Raw genomic sequence first — 21,975 nt, 5'->3', positions numbered from 1 at the left:
AGAGTTTGAAGACATGGAGGAACCTCTATATGATCTAGTATAATCTCATTTGCAAATTCTAACGCAATCGAGACTCAATTTGGAAAGAGAATGGAAGAGTAAGCACTAGTTGCACAATCCAGAAACAAAAGGGATTGAAAAACAGAATAGTTGATAACAAGAACTCTAAATTTTTCTCTGGCATGCATATTTTGTACTACTACCTAAAATCAAAAGGAAATTGAGAAAAAGTGTAAGCAGAAGAAAGATTCAGAAAGGACGAACATAAGTTACTGTTTCCAAATTATTCCCATGAAAGTGAGAATACATACATACATATATATTCATAATTATTGGGTTCTGAAAAACAGTATAATTTATAAAATACATATTACCAGAGACGGTATGAAGGAAGTGAGAATGGTGCGGTGAGGGAGTCACTCGGGGAACGTGAGAGCGGTGATGAGAGGCTCGAAATGGGGGAAGCGAGCGAGGAGGTAAGAAGGTTTAGCGAGCTCGAAGTCCTGGTACTGAAACGCAGGTGCACAGGTGCATCCTACAAGAGAGTAGTTCCTCTCACCGTCTCTTGGAGCAGCAGGTTTGAAGACACCATCGGTGGAGAAGGTGTAATCGTTGGTGGGAAAAGAGCCAAACCAGACGTTGGGAGCCACTGTGTACTGCGGCATCTGATTCTCACCGAGATCCGATCCAAGGCAAGTGAACTTCACACTCCCATCTTTCTCATTCAATTCCACAACCTGGACAACGGTTAAAAAAATTTAATTGAATTGATATTAGGTTAAAGAGAGAGAGAGAGAAGCATGCGTACGGTGATAGGGTCGCCGATGTAATGATGCCAGGTTTCGGCGCAGGGAATGCGGTGGAGGCGAGAGAGGGTTCCGGAGGGAAGGAGGAAGTAGATGGAGGTGGAGACAGGGCGGTCGACTTTGTATTCCGGCGGGAGCTGAGAGGTGGAAAGATGAACGGAATGGTCTCGGAATGTTTCGACGTAGAAGCCACCTTCTGGGTGAGGCTGCAGATTCAGCTTCTTCGCTATCTCTGATGCCGTCAAACTCATTCTCCTTTCTCTGCAGATCCGATCAATGCCCTTCACGATTCTTTCTTTATTTCAAACACCTTATCTGCACAAAGTTCAAAATCAGATTACAATTTTTCAAACTTTGCTATCGCGTGCTTGGTAGGTGGGGAATGGAGACGCAAAGCACCGTGATTTTTTCTATGGCTAATCACTCACTCTGTCTTTCAAAAGGTTTAGTTCATCGTCATTTACATTACTTTAATTCTTTGTGGCAGGTAACACTGTGTCTATTTCCTACCATTTTCTCTAATAAAATCTATCTTATTGTCGGATGGGTTATTTTATGGTGTGTAATTAAAACAAATATTTATAATTTTTACTAATGAATATTCTCATATATTTTTTTAACTTTAAACAAAATCATTTAAAATATGATTTAAATGAAAATCATAAAAAATATTGATACAAAGTGTAAATAAATTTGATTTTCTTTCGACATGCACTCATGATGTGCAACCGAAAGTTAACCGGTTAATCTGCTTATCATTTTATGTTTTTATTTATTTTTTAATTTGTATGTTGTCATAAGAAAATGGAAGATAAATTAAGGAAATTATACACCGACAATAAAGATTTGATACATTCTGATTTTTTTTTTCTTTTTATGTATACTGTATACACATTTTAACTATTTGAGTGTTGTCTTTTGCACTAAAAATGTTGAAGAAGTGTTTCACGCTATTGGAAATGCTTAGTTTATATTTTAAGGTATGTCGATTTTATAGTGATATAAATTATTGTATTTTTTATGGATGTCATGTTTGTTTTTAATTATATATGTTATAGATGTGGAAGACAGTAATTTTCAGACCAAAATGCATGATGTTAAATATTAAACTTCTTTTCAATAATGATATGTTATAATTTTTTTATTTTATTTTTATGTAGGCCAAAAGAACTTGTGGGCCTAATATAGGTCACGCTAGGGGGCCAATATAGTTAATGTTGGGATATCAAAATTTCTTAACTTGGCCAATAATATAGGTCACGCCAGGTCGGGCTGGATTTTGGGAGTTCATTTTATTGTGTAAAAGTGACCTTCGAATTATTAATTAGGAACAGCTTTCTGGAACAGGATTTTCAGAATATTTAAAAGAACATTTACCGATCAAATTTTTCTTAAACAGGAAACAAGATTTTTGAAATAAGAAATGTGTAAAATATATTTTGAAATACGGTTTTTTGGAATAGGTTTTCGAGAAAAACTTTTTGAAACACATATAGTATCTTTTAGAATAATTTTTTCAGAATACTCCTATATGAAATAAATTTTGAAAGAAGGTTTTCGGAATGCATGAAATATTTTTCTGGAAAAAACTTTTTCAAATGAATTCTTTTAGCATTTTCTCTCTTCTTCTTCTTCCTCTGCGATAGCGGTTCAGCGGTGACAGGCAACAATAATGACGACGATGGTATGGTGGAATGTTGAAGGTTATTTGAGTATTTTTCTTATGGAGTGCAGGAAGAAATTAAAAAAAATTAAAAATTAAAAATTAAAAATATTATGTTTTGACACGTGTTTAGTGTTAATTTTAACTTAACAGAAATAATTAAATGAAATCCTTTTAAATAATTAGATATTAAATTAACTAACCAATAATAAAAAATTAAATTGAATTAAAAAAAAATTAGGAGAATAAATCAATTATTATATATACTTTTTATATTGTTCTGTTTTGAGTCCCATTAACTCACAGCCAAATTTCTATTCAGTATCTTTGTCATTCATAAACAAATAAACCCTATAATTAAATAAATTAAACTTTAAACATAAATTTAATTTAATTGTAACCTTTTAATAAATTCACTCACTGATATAGAAAAAATAAGGTTAAATTACTCTTTTAGTTTCTCTATTTGTCATGAAATTTCATTTTGGTCGTTGTCTCAATTTGGTCTCATTTTCTTAAAAAGTCCTTACTGTTAACTTTGACCAGATGGTGTTAAGTCAACGCCACGTGTCAATTTATGTTTTTTTTTAATTTTTTTATTTTTGACACGTGTCACTTCACATTTGTGCCACGTGTTAAAGTGACTCAATTTGGTCCCTATATTTGTTTTTAGTTTCAATTTAGTCCCATTTTTTGTAAAAATGAAGCAATATTATCCTCCTTAGATTGAGACTCAATTTAATCTTTGTATACAACTTATGATGATATTCTTAATAAAATTGACGTTTTTATTAAATATTTGTAGAAATATTTTTAAATAAGTTTTTTTTTAGTTTTATTATTAAACAAAGTTAAACCCCAAACTTAATTTCAAAAGTTAACAATTTTGTCATCATATATAAAGGTATCACGTGTATCATATTATACAAACTTAGTAAAAATTAAAAATCAAATAACTTGTCACACATAAGTTTAAGAACTAAATTTCAAGTTCAAAACAAAATCAAAGTCTAATGTTTTGTGTAGAATTTAAAGTTAATTTAAAATATTTATAGAAATATTTAATAAAAACATTAATTTTAGTAAGAATATCACCATAAAATTTATAAAAAAATAATTTTAGTAACAATTTAAGGGAGGACAATATTGCTTCATTTTTACAAAAATTGGAACTAAATTGAAACTAAAAACAAATATAGGGACCACATTTAGTCACTTTGACACGTGATACACAACTGTGAAGTGATACGTGTCAAAAATAAAAATAAAATTTAAAAATTTTAAAAAAAATTAAAAAATCCAGAAATTGACACGTAGCGTTGACTTTAACACCGTTTGGTCAAAGTTAACGGTGATGACCAAATTGAGTCATTTTTAAGATAATGAGGATTAAATTGAGACAACGAAAGACTTGAGTACTATAATGAAATTTCATGATAAATAGAGTGACCAAAAGAGTAATTTAACAAAAAAAATAAATAAAAGAAACCAAGTACTTACAACTTTAGTTTATGAAATCATGAATTTTAATTTTTTTGGTAAAAATATATTATTAAGAATATTTATCGAGAAAAAAACCATATAAAAATAGAATGTTTGACATTTTGTAGAATAATCTCATTCAGCTTTGTCGTGGTTTTTTCTTGCTTTTCTCACATGGTATCTTAAACCCATAGAAATTGTCTTCAGCATTGGTTGACTTTGGAAATTCATGAGAAGTCGAACTGAGCTACTTCCCTGGCAAAAACCCATTGCATTGGTTGAGTTCAGAAGGAGGAGGGTTGATTTCTGTATCAGTTCATGGCGAATCATGGAGATTTTACGTATGATGTTTTTATGAGTTTCAAGGGCGAAAACGGGACTCGCTACGCGTTCACCGATCATCTCTACCGAGCTTTGCTCCGTCACGGAATCAACGCCTTCAGAGACGATCAGAGTCTCCGGAGCGGGGACGAAATCCGTCCTTCTCTGCTTCAGGCAATCGAAGCTTCCAGAATCTCTTTGGTCGTGCTCTGTCAAAACTACGCATCTTCCTCTTGGTGCCTTGACGAACTGGCCAAGATCATTCACTGCTACGAAAACAAAGGAAAGCATGTCGTTGCAATTTTTTATTTGGTGGAACCTTCGGATGTACGGTACCAGAAAAACAGTTACGCAACTGCCATGAGTAAACATGAAAGCAGATATGGAAAAGACTCGGAGAAGGTTAAAACATGGCGATCGGCTTTGGCCAGAGTTTGCGACCTAACCGGAATACACTACAGGAACCATATGTAAGTTCCGATCCTATATCTGTTTATCAACTCATCACGTACATACTACTTCTTACGCTTCAAAATTACTTGTTTTAATTTTTCTGGCTGTACTGTTTAAATGGTTTACGTTTCTATTCGAACTTATAGAGATTAAAATGAATTTAAAAGCGTAACACGTAAGTGCTAAAAGGTATTGATGATGTGTAGATGAAGTGACCAAATAAGTAATTCAACCTAACTATAATTAAATATCATTATTATTAGTTTAATAGGGATATGAATTGCTTCTGTTCATATGTCAACAAATTTACCACGCATAATTGTTTTTTATTGGATAAGAACGTTAAAAAGTATATGTATTATTTATTCCAGTATTAATGGAGTAATCTGGTAAGTAGAACATTTTTATTGTGTTAGTTCTATGTTAGTTTCTGTTCTGTGTTCCCAATTACAGTGTAAGATTTTAATTAGCTATTACGACTTTCTTTTGCCGTTTATTATAAAATGAATAGGCATAAGTATTGCGTGCCTATGCAGGTATGAAACTGAGGTTATTGAGAAGATTGTGAAAGATACCTCAGCTAAACTGCCTCCCATGCCTTTACAAATCAAGCACCTAGTTGGACTTGATTCTCGTTTTGAACGGGTGAAATCTCTAATAGATGTTGAATCAAATGATGAAGTTTGTATACTGGGGATCTATGGGGTTGGCGGAATTGGCAAAACCACATTTGCTGTGGATCTGTATAACAAGATCAGGCATCATTTTGAAGCTGCAAGTTTTCTGGCTAATGTCAGAGAAAAAACAAATAAAAGCATTAAGGGCCTGGAGGATCTCCAAAGGACACTTCTGTCTGAGATGGGTGAAGAGACAGAAACCATTATTGGCAGTACATTTAAAGGAAGTTCTGAAATAAAGTGCAGGCTTGGACATAAAAGAGTTCTTCTGGTTGTGGATGATGTTGATTCTGTAAAACAATTGGAAGCATTAGCTGGAGGATATGATTGGTTTGGTCGTGGTAGCAGGATCATTATAACAACAAGAGATAAAGATGTTCTACATAAGCATGATGTTGAAATTAAAGGATATGAAATGGAGGAGCTAAATTATCATGAATCCCTTGAACTCTTTTGTTGGTATGCCTTTAATAGGAGCAGTCCTGCAGAAAACTTTGCTAGCATCTCTACTTCTGCAGTAAGATATGCAAAGGGTATTCCGTTGGCCTTAAGAGTAATAGGCTCCAATTTGAAGGGTAGGGGTCCTGAAAAATGGGAGACTGAATTACAGAAATATAGGAAGGTTCCAGATTCGGAGATTCAAGGTGTACTGGAAATAAGCTACACAAGCCTATCCAACTTGGACCAGAAAATTTTCCTGGACATTGCATGTTTCTTCAAAGGGGAAAGGTGGGATTATGTCAAAAGGATACTAGATGCTTGTGATTTCAACCCGGATATACAAGTATTTGTTAGTAAATGTCTCATATCTGTTGATGAAAACGGTTGCTTGGAAATGCATGATCTACTACAAGACATGGGTAGAGAGATTGTTCGGAAGGAATCGCCATCAAACCCTGGTTACCGCAGCAGATTATGGTCTCATAAAGATGTTCATGAAGTACTTAAAGAAAACTCTGTGAGAATCTTGACCATTTTATACTTTTAGTTACCTTTACATGTTTGTGTACTTTGGCAAATGTATTTTGTGTGTGTGTGTGTGTTTTTACCAGCTGCAAATGTATTCTATGTTAATTCTCTTCATGTACACGCATTTCCACAGGGAAGTTATGCAGTTGAAGGAATAATGCTTTATCCCCAAAAACAAGAAAAAATAGATTATTGGACTATGACAGCCTTCAAGAAGATGAAGAACCTCAGAATTTTGATTGTTCGCAATGCAATATTTTCGTATGGTCCTAGTTATCTTCCAAATAGTTTACGGCTAATCGATTGGAAGGGGTACCCATCAAAGTCTTTTCCGCCAGATTTTTATCCCCACAGAATTGTTGACTTCAAGTTACCTCATAGTTCTCTGATATTTGAAAAGCCATTTCAGGTACACACATTTGCTTTCTCCTTCTATCCCCCCGAACCATGTGGCAACACTGTTCATGATTTAAAGCCTAATGTAATGGACTATGCTCTAATCACTTTAATTATGTTTTGTTTCGCAGAGATTTGAGGATTTAACATTCATCAATCTTTGCCATTGTCAATTCATAACTCAAATTCCTGACCTGTCTGGAGCTAAAAGCTTGAAGGTACTTACACTTGATCAATGCTATAAACTGGCAAGGTTCGATAAATCCATTGGGTTTATGCCTAACCTTGTGTATTTAAGTGCTTCAGAGTGCACTCAGCTCACAAGTTTTGTGCCAAAGATGTATTTGCCCTCTCTCGAAGTGCTTTCATTTAATTTTTGCAGAAGACTTGAACACTTCCCACATGTAATGCACAAAATGGATAAGCCATTAAAGATATACATGATGAGTACTGCCATTAAAAAGATTCCGACATCCATTGGTAACCTTACTGGACTTGAGCATATGGACATGTCAGTTTGCAAAGAGCTTAAAAATCTGCCAAGTAGCTTCTTTTTGCTTCCAAAACTTGTCACTTTAAAAGTTGATGAATGCTCTCAACTTGGAGAATCATTTCAAAGGTTCCGAGAGAGTCGCCATTCAGTGGCAAATGGCAGTTCAAATTTAGTGACACTTCAGTTTCGTGAGACTAATCCATCATATGAAGATCTTTGTGCCATTCTTGAAATTTTTCCAAAATTAGAAGACTTAAATGTATCACACAACGGATTTGTAGCCCTACCAAACATCATCAGAGGATCTTCTCACTTGAAAAGTCTTGATGTGAGTTTCTGCAGGAATCTTAAGGAAATTCCAGAACTTCCCTTAAGTATTCAGAAAGTAGATGCAAGATACTGTCAGTCCTTAACTTCAGAGGCATCAAGCATGCTATGGTCTAAGGTTTAATTACATTCACCGTACCATTATTCTTATAATGCAAGATACTGTAATTCCATAAAAATGGTATGTTGATGCAAACACACTGAGGTCTTTCGTTGTGTGACAGGTCTCAGAAGAGATCCAAAGAATGCAAGTTGTAATGCCGATGCTGAAAAGAGAAATACCTGAATGGTTTGACTGCATTGGCACTAAAGATATTCCACATTTCTGGGCTCGCAGAAAGTTTCCCGTTGTTGCTTTATCATTAGTTTTCCAGGAACCGAAAAAGAAACTGTCTGATTTTGAACATGCGTTCCAGTCAGCTGTAGAATCGTTCACTGGATTTGTGAACTGGCACACTGTAAGCCTCCACTTGTTTATTGACGGACAAGAAATATATGGTAGAGATTACCACTGTTTCAACGTTGGAGAAGATCATGTGTTATTTTGTGATCTGCGAGTCTTGTTCAGGGATGAAGAGTGGCAGGGCCTTGACGCGAGCCTTGGAGATGATTGGAAGTCCATTCAGGTTCAATACGAATCAGACCTGATTCTGAGTCATTGGGGAGTTAATGTGTACGAGCAAGAAACAAACATGGATGATATCCAGTTCAGGTTTCCCATTCCCAGCTCCACTAGGAACTTAATTCCATCATCACTTTTGGTTCCAAAAGTTTGTCCAAAGCAGAAAATGAAACATATGCTGGAAAGTTTTGATCCACGAGACATCTTTAACATGAATCTGTCTCTGATAGAGTCAGAAGAAGGTCCAAGCAGGTCTGGAAAAGTACTTTTGAGGACCTGGAGGAATGCGAAGGCTGAGATTACCGAGGAAGCTTCAGTTTCAGTCTACGGGGCAAGTTTAAAGCAAGAACACGAAGAATCTGTTGACGATGTAGTAGAGGTTTTAGAGATGATAAAGGAGAATGTACCCAAACATTTTTCTGATTCAAACCCTGAAGAAATGCAATTGTTTGGTGGATTTGTAGAAAGATTGTTGAGGGCACGGGTAGAAGTAATGAAGGAAAACGGGTTGGACATGGGTATGCCTATTCTTCTAGAGTACACTGACGTAGGAGGATCTAAATATCGACGCTTTTGGGGAGTGTTGCAGTTAAAAGTGGGAGATCCATTTTACAAAGCAGTGTTGAGGAAATATAACCAACTTTCATGGGAATTTTCGACTAGCAACAGAGCCTCCAGCTCAGGCACGTGGTTTGAAAACTTGAGGATAACCATTGTTTTGTTGAAATGCTTGGATCCAGCCATGGAGGCAGCTTCAGGCTTTGGCTATGAGGAATCCTTGGAGGAAGGATACTACGATCCTGAATTGGCAGAATTAATGATGAGGATTGAGCAAGATGCCATGGGATTTAATAAATCTTACGGCAAAATGAAGGCATGTATTGTTCGAACCGATGAATCAGTTTCTCCACAGTATTTATTTGAGACATTAATGTTCAGAAGATTAATAGCTTTGGGAAAATTGACAACGTTTGGATTTATAACTAAGTTCAAGATAACACCGTATGGGAATATAAGGGTTGAGGACGATCCTTTCCGCATTCCGAAGACGTGCTTCTGGAGTTTGATCTTGGTTCTTCATCTACTTTTCTTCATAATCATATGGTTATTTTGTTTCGTAGGATATGTGGGGCTTTTTATTTGCAGGATACCAGTAATAGGAAAGATATTAGTGTGTGGTTGGTGGCTTCTCATGCAAGTTCTTGTGTCTTGTAAATACTTGTATCATAGAATGGGTAAGATTATGAAGATAAAGAAGAAGGACTTGTAAAAAAATAGTAGCAAAGCAATGCTGGGAGTTAGAAGTTATTTTGGTAAAATATTCGTCCACAATTATCTACAATGGTTGAATTGGGAGAGGACTTTTGCTGAATCACATCGAGGTTTGATCTTAATCCTCTACACCCATGCAAGAGTTAATGTTGATATTAGTTGTTCTTTGCTTTCATGCAACGCCTTTACCTTAATGAAATTGTACAATTTGGATCATGCAGAGATGACTTAGATGATGGATTAGGACGAGTAGCGAGAGAAGGAGAATGGGTCGTTTTGGGAAAATAGTATAAGTTCTAACTGTTATGTATTTTGTTCAATTGGTGGATTGGACAAAAGCAGATGTTTCCATTTATTACAGCCACTGGCATTGACTCATTAAGTACGTAAAACAAGAAGTTATAATATTTAATGAATGTGGATTGGTGTGAAAAATTTAGGAGGAATGAAATCACGTAACATTTTTTTTTTAAGTTTTGTCGAAGAAAAAGTTGAAAAGAAAAGGGGGAATTTGACTTTTATAAATACAAAAATATTTCTTTTTATTTTATTTTTAAACTCTTTTTCATCTTTCTTGCCGCCTCAAGGTAGACTTACTGAGAGATGAGAAAATTTGATCACATAAGATTTATATAGGATTATTTTATATATATATATAAGAATTGACAACAGATAATTTTAAAGATTTGCAAGACTTTCGAAATTAATTTTTATTTATTTATACTCAAATTTTCATCATTTTATGTATATTTTTTCAACCAAATCTTTTTAAAAAATTTATATTACTTTTTATATATTTTTACTCTACTAACTCATTTTCATCCAAATTATTTCTCTATTGTATCGAACAAAAGATGCGTCTAGCACACTACACTTGTAAGGAACTTATGAAATTGTGGAGATGGACTTCATATACATGTTTTGTCACAACATTGAAAATGATACGTTCTTGATTGTTTGAAAAGGAGAGTTACTACTATATGAAATATTCTCGAAATTTCTGTAGTGTGTATATGAATATATTTATAAAAGATTAAATTAAAGTAATACTACTTTTTCAATAAACACATGTAAGAACATTTACAACAACTCACTTGTTCAAACTAGAAATGTTATGCAAATATTCAAAATCTCTTATTCTTTTGATGTTTTCAACAATCTTTCTCATAGAAGTAGTAACTTAAAATTTTTCGATCAATTAAAAAAATTGAGATAGTGCAAATTATTGATTACAACATTTTTAAAAAAATAAACATGTTTAACGATGATAGCTTAATTAAAAAAAATGGCTGTTTTCTCTTAAAATTGGTTGAGAAGTATAACATGTAAATTTAAGCTTTTTTAAAAATATATATATAATTTTATGTATGTGCGTCTGTAGCTTATTATTTCTCAATAGCTTTTTAAAACTTTTCTGCAATCTATCGTCTGATCTGCTTTTCTTAATTTATCTCAATAAAACTATCTTGAATTACTTTTCAATACAGTTATTTAAATAAAAACTAATTTGATTATAATTTACCATGCTCATAATGAATTTAAAAAAAATAATTTGTCAAAATTATTCCCAAGACTGGAATTGATCAGCAAGTGAAAAAAGTTGGTATGGTTCACTTTCTTCTTTGTTGATAGAATGGTATAATTTGATTTGATATCTGTGTATTGCAAGTTTAAACTTGCAGGACAATGATCAGAAAAACTATACAATATAACAAGGATGACCTGCTGATATACATATTCCCCAACTGACAACTATATAAACATAGTAGAATACAAAAAAAATCATACAAGAAAATTGAGATTCTAGCCTTCATTTCCAGAACAGCATATCTCTGAACAACAAGTGACGCAGCCAAAGCATCCTACAGCAATGCAGAGTTGTGTCAAAGCAGTTGCACATTGGTTGTTTAAGCGGGAACAGCACTGGATGCAGCACATGCAGCAGCAGTAACTTAACAACGCTTCACAACAACTTGTGGCCGCCTTGAAGATCTCAGGAACTTCAGGCAATTTCGATTTATATCCGGGAGGAGTATTTTCAACAGTTGCACTTAAGTTGCCAAACCCGATACCCAAATGTGGTAGTAAAATCATTCTCTGCCCTCCACCATCGCTCTTTTTTGACGTCTGTTTGCGATCAATGAAAAAATAATAAAAATCAATTCATAGCAAAATAATATAAAGAAACCATCATAAACAGGCATAGTTCTTTGATATTTAATGTTATATTAAAACATCTAATTACCGAAGGATGTTTAAATGAAAGCGTTATTTAGTATCTTATTGAAAAAGATGAGTGGTGAGTGATACATACTTCTTTTGATTCCTTGACTTTCTTTAGATAATCGGTCTCAAGTAAAAGCATTCGTGTATACTCGGAGATAAAGCCCGTCTGCAGGCTCAGTTTTGCAACCTGCAAACGAAAATTTATTCAACAATAAAAGAAACTCAAAATCCTCTACACATTGTGTGGAGTGATGGCATGCAGTATTAACATACCTTCTGTTCTAGCTGTTTATTTTCCAAAAACCATGCTTGAGCGGTAATATGCTCTATTTGATCTCTAGCACAAACCTGTTAAAAAGAAAATAGAGCAATATAAATGAATAATAATAATAATAATAATAATAATAATAATAATAATAATAATAATAATAATAATAATAATAAAATGAAACAGAAATGTAAAATTGTGGACATTAATTTATTAAATTATAAACCAGCGTCTGATCAAAACATGTTGGGACCATGACTGAAAGAATAAGATGAAACTGACATGTATTTATGTTTCACAGGCATACTAAACAAAAAAGACCAATAAACCATGATTCTGTATGTACCCATTTCAACAGATCTTACAATTATGATAAATTTGACCGAACTAGTTTGCTATTTGAAAAACAGATTTTTCAAAGAGGTTGTTCATGTAAGCACTAAATAGCTCAGCATCACCGACCAACAAAACTTAGAGCCTCCTCTCTCGGATATTGTTAGTCGCAATTTATATACAATAAAACTTGGATTTCAAGTATGCCAGGCAGAAGACTACTTTACCCTTTGTAGAGGCATGTCCTTAGCATTGTGTATCTTCATATCTACTACAAAATTACTGAAATCAGCCAAAATACCTTCGACTTTAAGAGCTTTAGGAAAATTTCCCCTGTATCTTCCAGATAAAATTAGTGGACCTTCTGATGAAAGATCTGGAATATGAGAAGGGTATACCTATAACATACATTGCAGGTAATCTCATGAGAGTAATAAACTCAGGGAAAGTTGGACATTCAGCATATTTGCGACAGAAAATAAATTGTCATAAAAGGCAAGGACATGTAGATTCACCATGGCATTCATATCAATCTTCGTTTTGAAATGTCACTCTAAAAAGACATAGGTAAAAGCAGAATTCGCCATAACCACTGTAGGTATTAGGGAACTACAGTATTAAGAAGGATGGAACGACAAGAATAATAATGAAATGGAGCACAACGGCACATTTTATCATGCAGAGTGATCAATTCAACACTGGTCATAAATTAAGACAGTAATGCAGATTCAAAAGCTGAAGGGTGGCCGTGGCACATGAACTGAAGGATGAGAATAAGAAAAACTTTGGACAGTGGTTTTGTACATATAAACTTTTTGGTAATGACCATGGGAAAGAGTGAAAAACAGGTATCAAAATGTTATTCTTCAAATCCAATCTTACAAGGTATTCTGTAAAATTTTACCTCGAGTTCACCAAGATCATCCAATGAATCCACTTTGATATTTGCAAGAACGAGAGATGAAGCTTTGTCAAACAGTGTCAGCATTCGAGGCTCAATCAAATCTGGCAAGTCAAGAAAGAGGGGCCGTTATCAAATTAGGTTTTAATGCATCAAGCCTTAACATCCTTCTCTCATACTATCCATTGAACCTACTTCCCTTAAATTTCAACAATTTCGTAATATACCAGGCAAGGGTACTTTAGTCATTCAAACTCCAATGTTAAAATGTAATTATAAAATCCTTCAGGGCTAAGCCGTGGTATTATTAAATAGTTTATGGGCCGTGTTGGGAAATAATAAAAAAATTGAGGATCTATCAGCAATTATTAGATAATTTTAGAATAAATATCAGAACAAAAATGATATTTCACTAAATGAGATTATATTATAAAATATATAGATCACATAACCCCATGTGACTGAGTTGAAAGAATCTTGTTTTGTTCATACAACACTAAATTAAATAACGACGTAAGGATGAAATGTGCTGAGGGACATATAAAAATATTGTCCCTATTTGCATATTTTTGGTGAATGAAACAGTTTTGATCGCCAGCCGCAGCTAAAGTAGCAGAAATTAAAGATTGATCGACGCTTGTGAATAATCCAAGGAACATGACATGTATAGGAAATTCTAAAGGTACAAAAGAAACAGGAACAACAGCTATTGATTCATGAGCAAGAACATTTCTGAAAAGTCAAAACCTAAGTTGGTAAAAGAATTGGAGTTGGTTGGATGTATTTAGTGAAATAAAGTAATCCATCTTCTTCATAAAACAACCTCATATAAATATGCAACTGATAAGCAAAGCTAATGCAACGGTAGTATGTATATCATTTGTGGGTGCAACTAACTACCCATGAGGTAATTGTATGATTTATCAAGGTAAAAGAGCCGCTGACCTATTACAAACAATAATAAAATTACAGTCAGTTGCTTACTTGATTTCTCAAAAATACATGCAAGGCCGTAAGGCTGAATTTTGATGTAATCCTATTCTTTTGGTAAAATCATAAGTCTCGCGCATCCAGAAAATATCAGGCTAGTAGTTCACTCCCATCATACATATTTTACACGGCTCAATTATAAGTAAACACCTTTCTTTTCTTGAAATTTTAAGGCTAAAGTAGTTCACTCATCATACATATCTTATACACTTCTAATATAAGTAACACCTTTCTTTTCTATATTCTTCCGCAATACTTCTCCATACATGATCATATAAAGTCAACAAAAACTATGTACAACTCTCACAACAGAAAACAAAATTAAGTTTTAGACACTTAAGTATAGTAATTTTAAATTAAAAAACTCTACACTCGTCTTAATCAATATGCTCAAACACTTAAATTCAATCACTGAGATTTATTATCTCTCAAGAGAAATCTCATGATTTATCAAAAATCTTTCTAATCCTCTTGGGCATGTCATAAAAAATGAGACTAAACTCCCTTGTAAATCCTAAAAACCTTTTTATAATAATTTATCCATAACAGTAAGATTTAACTCCCTTAATCTGCCAGAATTTGATTCCTAGATTAATAACTTGTCCCTTAAAACAAACATCAATGATCAGTAACTATGTTGCATTGCATTACACTATTATTTTTGGAAGCATCCTGTAATGCTTACAAACTCTGTTATTAACACCTCTAGCCTAAAGGAAATCAGTTTGTGACCTTAAACTGATGTTTCTTCTGCTCGCTAAGTAATTAAAATATTGAAATCATAAAACATAGAGAAACCCAGAATAATCTGCCTTTCCTCATTATTTCTCTGAAACCAAAATCACTTTGTCTCGCTACAAAGTACTACCATGTCAACTTAGATGCATGCCTATGATAATCTTTTCCTCTTGGATACAATAGCCTTCAACAAACCCCTCTAAATCTATCCAAAGCTTACCTAGTAAATGTTCTTCCAATCTTAATTGTGATGCACGTATTGATGATGTGCATACAAATTGATGATTTCGGCGGTCTTTGATGAAACCATTAATTTAAGATTAAATATTGTCCCGTGTCATTCTTCCTCTGATATACTACTTGTTACTTACGAGAAACACCGTCACTCAAGTGTACTGATGAGTAATGTTGGCTGTCAATGACCTAAGACAACCCTTCTCCTTCTTTAGAATAAAAATTGTGAATATAAAGATAAAGCAAAAGATAAATAATGCCAATGATATGTATTTATTTAAGTTAAATTTAGAACATACCAACATCAATTGCAGCATCGTATTGGCCCCTACCAAACGTTGCAAGGGTCCGCAAGAAATAATGATTGCAGAACAAACCTGTGGTTAAACGAGTTTAAGATGAGTGACAAAATGAACAATTTTTCCCAATACTTACAATGAATTAGAATAACTACGAGCAATATCTTAAACAGGGTTCATGAAAATTAAAACAATGTCACAATGATTAAATTTATGACAAGTAGCAAGTTTTGATCAGGGCTAAAAAAATACTAGGAATCGTACCAATGCCAAAAGTGTAGATTCGAGGGCATATTGACTCTCCATTGATCATTCGGTTCTTTACCATAGCACAAATTTGTCTCTCATCTTCAACAGTTCCATCTGTAACTAGAAAAATTATTGGAACCGAATTTTGAGCATTGGATAGCATCTCTATTGCCTGAAAAGAAAAGGCATAAATAAATAAACAAACAAATAAACTGCATTCTAATAATTGATAGAACGAAGAAAACAATTTCACTGATAATAATACGTAAAACAAGTCTTAAAACACAGAAAGATGAAACCGAATCTAAGGAATTGGTTTTCCCTGCATCAAGCTGCAAAGATTATTTTTGCTCCAAAAGAAAACTGATTAATCTGCCAAGTATATTACACTTCGTATATCTTGGTTCAGTTTAACCAGTCTCCATTATAGTTATATTAGTGAGAAAGAGTCTTTTATATAGGTACCGTGTTTAATGGACGTGAAATATTTGTACCACCTCCAGCAACGAAGTTCACGTTAATCCACTCAGTAGCCCTTTCGACAGCATCCTCGGAAGCCAATTCCATCGATTTGGAAAATAGATAAGTCTCTCCGTTAAAGGCTATAATATTAAATGAATCGTGATGATTAAGCTTGGAGAGAGCGGCTAACAGTGCACTTTTTGCGTCTTCAATTAGCTTTCCATGCATGCTACCACTGATGTCAATAAGGAATATTATTTCCCTTTTGAATACCTGCAAATCAAAATACCAGAAGTAAGGACAAAAGACACGAGTGTGTGTGTGTGTACATATATTAAACACCAGAAGTACACCTACAAAGTTTGAAGTTATAGTACAAACCTTCTCACTTCGAATATCTCCTGGAGAAAGATACATGTAGAACAATTCTCTTTGATCAAGATCATGCGCGGATGCAGATTCCAAAATAACACCACCAGTCATATGACTTGAAGAAACCTAAATGCAGACAGTGAGCCAATAAAATAACCTTTCAACTTCACAAACTAAGAAAAAAAAAGTTGGTCATGAATCATGAGTCCTTACAGCGTATGAAAAGCTAAAATCAACTTTAGACCACGCCAGAACATCAGACTCATACACGAAGTCCATAGTTCCCGCCTGACGCCTCACTTGCTGGACAGTCCCGACAAACAATCAATCAATTAATACGTACGTCACAAGTAAAACTCAACAGCGTTGCCACAAAAAAAGAAAACACGAACCTTCATTGGGTGGCTTATTGTCTTGCACAGAAGCTCACCTCCGGTAACAGCATCCAAATTAATTCGAATCTTTTCTCTTTTAGGTATCTTCTTCCCCGCAGGGTTGACAAAATCAGGAAAGTTAAAAGGCACATTCAAAGAGAACATGCCATTTGAGTACGCTATTTTCTGAGACCAACGAATTTTAATCGACAAATTGGAACCCCCATCAATCTATCACAAACAGTGAAAATCCAATCACAATCAGCACCACATCAAGGGGAAAAAAAACTAAACCATACAAATCAAGTAATCAAACAACGTATTAAGCCTAATTACCTGTGGTATAGTTAAAGTAAATATATTAGAGACAAGAAACCCTCCATTTTGAGGTGGCGCGATGTTTTGGTTCCCTTTGTCATCTTCCAGAACAACCAGTTCAGTAGTATACGATTTTCTAGGCACTCTAACCTCAACACCTAGAATTGAACCCTGTTAGCCAAATTATATCAGAACACAAAAATCTACAACACATTAAAAATCTCATTACTCAAATTAAATTAAAATTGAACCAAATAAACCTCCATGATTGTATACCGCAGTACCTGGAGGCCCATGGGAATGGCGACACGGCAATCGCAGGAGCGGCTTCCCTTGATGCAGTGGAGTCTCCAAGTGCCAGAAACAGTGACAAACGCGGTGTCGTGGTGACAGTCAACTTCCATCTCAATCGCGTACATCTGAAGCGGAATCAGCGCCGGAGGATCACATCTTCCGTGCACGTGCGGCTGGTAGCTAGGGATGTCGGGGTTGTCCACAATTCCTGGATCGCAGATCACCGCGTATACCATCGCCGCGGAAGGGAGAAGAGCCGTGGAGGAACGGGCCATCGAGGGCTGAGGTCTCGGCGGCGCCACCGCCCTGTCCTTCCCGAAGTATATACGCTTGGAGAGCCTGAGTCCGTCGTCGACCGCCTTGGAGAAATCCTCCGCCATGACGGAGAATATTAGAGAACAGACAGTTTGGAATGTGAAGAAGAAAAGAAGAGTGCAGAAGAAGCAGAACGGTTATCTTGCAAATTCACATTTCGATTTTATTCATATAATCGCAAAGAAAAAGTAGCACGAATACAGTGTGGGGCCCCCTCATAGTGTCGAGCCCCATTTTCCGTTAGGAACTGCGTGTGAGCTTTCACCGGTTGCCACGTGGGCTGATTCTCTGTCGGCAAATGGAACGCTGATTCGGATTACTTTCTGGCTTGGTTTAAAGTTTAATTATTATTATTATTATTATTAAATTTTTATTATTATGATTGATTTACTTGTTTTATTTGATCCATAATTTGGTGTTATATACTACTTAATTAGGATGGCGCAATTATAATGACAATAATGGTCAATTCTAAATAAGTGCCCTGAACTGTTGCATTAATAGACGCAATTAATAAACCTCTCTCCTCTGTCTTTATCCCCCATTCCCTGAAACTTGACCGTTGGTATGGCCCTGCTGATGAAATTAATAAAATATTTTTTTAAATTAATAATTTAACTACTATATATATTATTAAGTATTGGTATATGTAACCTCAAAAACTTCAAGGTGGAGATTCAAAATAATAATTTGAAGTTTGGAGAAATGTGCGTGAAATGAAAAATAGAAATAATACATTTAAGTTAAAAAAATATATCTGAAATAATTATGCTTTGGGCGGTGTAGTCAACTTGCGACACTTTGGGATGCATCAATCTCCGGCATTACTTTTACAATATATATTTCGCTGTAAAGGAGGGCCCTAAAATAATATTGAAAAGATATGTTATAGTTGCTTTAACCATAGTTATCACTTTCAATTTATTACAAAAATTAATAGCACTTGGTTACTTGTCATATAAAGATGATTTGGAATCATAATAGTCATGACATGAACTATGAAGATAAGTTGAACCAAATTAGATGGATTTTGAACTAAAATGTTATTTAATCTAAATATTAAATTAGCTTGTAGCTTGGTTTGATTTGGGTGGATTTTTAAATTAATTTGATTCAATCCAATCTGGACATCGTTAAATAGATATATTTGTTTCCAAAAACGCGTTACAATATGGTGATTTTATTTCTACGATAAAGAAGAATCATATTGGACGAATACAAAATCATATTATGCTGTAATAATAACTTTATCTTTATAGGGGATTTATTTTCACTTACCAAATGTTGGAGTATTTCATACTACAAAAATTTAATACTTATAACACTTACTAATAAAAATAAATCATATAAATGCTTAATTAAATTGACATATCCTTATTAAAAAACTATTTAATTACAATGTTCATAATAATTATGAGTCATGTAATAATTTTGTAAACAAATAAAAATATAATAAAGATAATGGTCGTAATACTTCTTCTTTTTATCTTTCAATTGAAATATTTCTTTTCGAAATTATGTTTTTTTATGATTATTCCTACTAAGTTTATATATATTCAGAATGATACAAATCCTTTGTCAAGGTTAAGATATTTCAGGTCAACACTTGGGTCCACTCTAAAGTTTATTCTCAAAGTTACTAGTCTTCTTCACTACTCATATCAAAGTGTTCTTCTCCTATGAAAGTTGCAAAGACCACGTTGACTGGAAGCCTAAAAAGAGACTCTGACACCTAAGTTAGTTACTATAGTAATTAAATAGTGAGGTTATAATAAAAATGAGATTCTTCACTTACCTCGTGAATACTGTTATTTATACTACATGGATGAGTCTTGATTGTTGGTCCTAGACTATGTAGGATTAGGTCATCTTAAAGTTTTCTTAATATACTTACTTATCCTTAATCATTATGTGATTTGTCCTTTTGTCTAAATAACTCCATATTACAAGAGTGACACACATTTCTATTCTTTTGGTTTAAGCGAGGCGTCCTTAACCTTCTAGTTACAGAGATATACTTAGTCAATATATGTACAATAACTATCATTTTATTTATCTTGAATTACGCATTAATTTTATTTATTTATTTGTAATTGTATCATTTAAATTATATGTCATATATATATATATATATATATATATATATATGATGTTATTTAATTTATCTTTATCATTTTATATCATTTAATATATCTTTACTTACAGGTTATTTTTATTTATATAATTTAATTTATATTTAGTTAGATACAAATTCTTTATACTACACAGTCATCCTCTGTATTAATTTATAAATATGTTATTATTTGTGTTATATATATTAACACATAATTATTTAACTTTTATTCTTATTCTATTTTGTAACATCATTCTTCTACAATTGGAAGAAGGTACTAATAAAAATAAAATAAAAGTAATTTTCTTTATCTAATTAACTTAGATAAAAAAAAAAGTTATCTTTATATGCTAGTGTTGTTTTTATACTTTGTGTATTTGTTTGGATATGTAATTCTTGAAAAATGTTAAAGATTATATTAGTTGAGCATGAGTTATAAATTTTATTGTAATAAATCGAGACTACTTTAATGTATAATTTATGTATAATGTATAAGTGTTTGTATTTCAAAAGTCACAACTTGATACATTCTGGGATGAAAGGCAGGATCACAACGAGGTTTAAAAGAGTATTTATCAAGTAAGTGAATTTTGAATAATTTGAAATAATTCATAAGTCAAACTTAAGTTATGTATCTCTTTTAACATTGCCATAGTTAGATAATTAATATGTATCTCTATGCGTTGATGAATGACCGCTATTATGAAGAAAAACAATTAAAATTGTATTAATATTTTTAATGAGTAATATTCATAACTAAATCGCATGATGTTCATGGTGGATATGAATTCTATGTTTGATAAAGTGAAACTCAATCCTATTATTGTTGGTTAAATCCTAATTCTCATTGTTTGTGTTATATATTATGTTTATTAATATTGATATTTAAGCTTTAGAAAGACATAAAACTTGTTAAATTAAAATTGTTCGAAAATATTTTGAAAAATATTCTTTAGAATGTTGATTAACATATGCTATAACTTTAGCATCTTTAAAAGTAAAAATGGCAAAGTGTTATGCCCCGCATAAAATAAGATGAGTCGCGTTAAAATCTTTAATTTGTCAACTTATTTTGACTCGGCCGTTATTTTTTTTAAAATTAAAAATTAAAATAAAAAATAATTTAAATAATTAATTATTTATATTATATTCTCTTAAAATGTAAATATATAATAGTATTATAACTTATATCATTAATACTTCCAAATTAAATTTAAATTATTAGTTATAATATAATAAGTTAACATATAGATGTAATAATTAATTTAATTTTTTCAATTAAAACATTAATTAATCATTTAAAAGCTAAAAAGTATTTATATGATTAAATATATTTTTAATATTTATTTATTTTTATACATATAATTCAATTTTAAAAATAAAAAAATGGTTGGGCTTTCACAATAAGAATATACAAGAAGATGTAACATCTCTTTTCAATTTTTATTGAATTATTAATTTAGTTATATTATGATACATTAAGAAGGAAAATGATATTTTCTTGACAAATACACTGATATAACTTAATTATGCTTTTAGTTCCTTTCATTTCGCAATCGTGAAAGATTAAAATATAATTCAATCATTTTAGTATGTTGGTAGCAAAACTTATTAAATATGTGACAAAAAAGCGACGAAACTGAAAACTTTATACAATTCAAATCCATGATACCAAAATGACAAAAACTGCAACTAAGATTTATTCATGTTTTTTTATCGGAAGGGTCTAACAAGCCAGAATAAATCCAGGAAGGAGACATATTGCAACATGATCAGCAATCAATTTTAAGGATTAGAGGTGTACATATATCATTTTAATTGTATTATAAAGAAGATGCACGCACCGTCTTAAAAATTAAATTTTAAACTAAATTTTTACAGAACCAATTTCTGATGTGAGATGTCGATATATATATATATATATATATATAACATTAGACATTATTATTAATAATCCGACAGCAATAAGTTTATCTTAATTTTTAGTGATATAGAATCTCTTAGAGAC

At 32.8% G+C, this 21,975-nt stretch overlaps 3 protein-coding genes across 3 annotated transcripts; 1 reads left to right on the top strand and 2 right to left on the bottom strand.

The window, feature by feature from the left end:
• Nucleotides 1-246: 246 nt before the first annotated feature.
• Nucleotides 247-1,277, bottom strand: LOC114176384. The gene is made up of 2 exons (XM_028061423.1): nt 809-1,277; nt 247-737 (listed from the first exon to the last, which is right to left on the bottom strand). The coding sequence occupies exons 1-2, from the start codon at nt 1,055-1,057 to the stop codon at nt 417-419; spliced, it is 570 nt and encodes a 189-aa protein (XP_027917224.1). The 5' UTR covers nt 1,058-1,277; the 3' UTR covers nt 247-416.
• Nucleotides 1,278-4,078: 2,801 nt separating this feature from the next.
• LOC114178864 (TMV resistance protein N-like) lies at nt 4,079-9,528 on the top strand. The gene is made up of 5 exons (XM_028064988.1): nt 4,079-4,742; nt 5,262-6,360; nt 6,505-6,780; nt 6,899-7,705; nt 7,812-9,528. The coding sequence occupies exons 1-5, from the start codon at nt 4,270-4,272 to the stop codon at nt 9,477-9,479; spliced, it is 4,323 nt and encodes a 1,440-aa protein (XP_027920789.1). The 5' UTR covers nt 4,079-4,269; the 3' UTR covers nt 9,480-9,528.
• A 1,544-nt stretch (nt 9,529-11,072) lies between these two features.
• Nucleotides 11,073-17,919, bottom strand: LOC114177580. Its single transcript, XM_028062985.1, has 13 exons — nt 17,530-17,919; nt 17,264-17,416; nt 16,946-17,158; nt 16,767-16,856; nt 16,563-16,679; nt 16,185-16,454; nt 15,735-15,891; nt 15,471-15,548; nt 13,213-13,313; nt 12,536-12,706; nt 11,981-12,055; nt 11,796-11,894; nt 11,073-11,608 (listed from the first exon to the last, which is right to left on the bottom strand). Exons 1-13 carry the CDS (start codon nt 17,917-17,919, stop codon nt 11,285-11,287), a joined length of 2,238 nt encoding a protein of 745 aa, XP_027918786.1. The 3' UTR covers nt 11,073-11,284.
• Nucleotides 17,920-21,975: the final 4,056 nt, after the last annotated feature.

The sequence above is a fragment of the Vigna unguiculata genome, chromosome 3 (genome assembly GCF_004118075.2).
Source record: "Vigna unguiculata cultivar IT97K-499-35 chromosome 3, ASM411807v1, whole genome shotgun sequence".
In the NCBI taxonomy this organism is placed as follows: domain Eukaryota; kingdom Viridiplantae; phylum Streptophyta; class Magnoliopsida; order Fabales; family Fabaceae; genus Vigna; species Vigna unguiculata.
Note: the sequence above shows the minus strand (reverse complement) of the source record. Positions and strands in the feature narration are given on the sequence as shown.

Excerpts from the sequence above, each read along its gene's own strand:
- LOC114176384 (XM_028061423.1), bottom strand. The coding sequence starts at position 1,057 with ATGAGTTTGACGGCATCAGAGATAGCGAAGAAGCTGAATCTGCAGCCT. Across the intron at positions 738-808 it reads ACATCGGCGACCCTATCACC|GTTGTGGAATTGAATGAGAA; the intron begins GTACGCATGCTT and ends ACCGTTGTCCAG.
- LOC114177580 (XM_028062985.1), bottom strand. The coding sequence starts at position 17,919 with ATGGCGGAGGATTTCTCCAAGGCGGTCGACGACGGACTCAGGCTCTCC. Across the intron at positions 16,680-16,766 it reads ATTTTAGCTTTTCATACGCT|GTTTCTTCAAGTCATATGAC; the intron begins GTAAGGACTCAT and ends GTCTGCATTTAG. Across the intron at positions 15,549-15,734 it reads AATCTACACTTTTGGCATTG|GTTTGTTCTGCAATCATTAT; the intron begins GTACGATTCCTA and ends GTTTAACCACAG.
- LOC114178864 (XM_028064988.1), top strand. The coding sequence starts at position 4,270 with ATGGCGAATCATGGAGATTTTACGTATGATGTTTTTATGAGTTTCAAG. Across the intron at positions 4,743-5,261 it reads ATACACTACAGGAACCATAT|GTATGAAACTGAGGTTATTG; the intron begins GTAAGTTCCGAT and ends GTGCCTATGCAG. Across the intron at positions 6,781-6,898 it reads TATTTGAAAAGCCATTTCAG|AGATTTGAGGATTTAACATT; the intron begins GTACACACATTT and ends TTTGTTTCGCAG.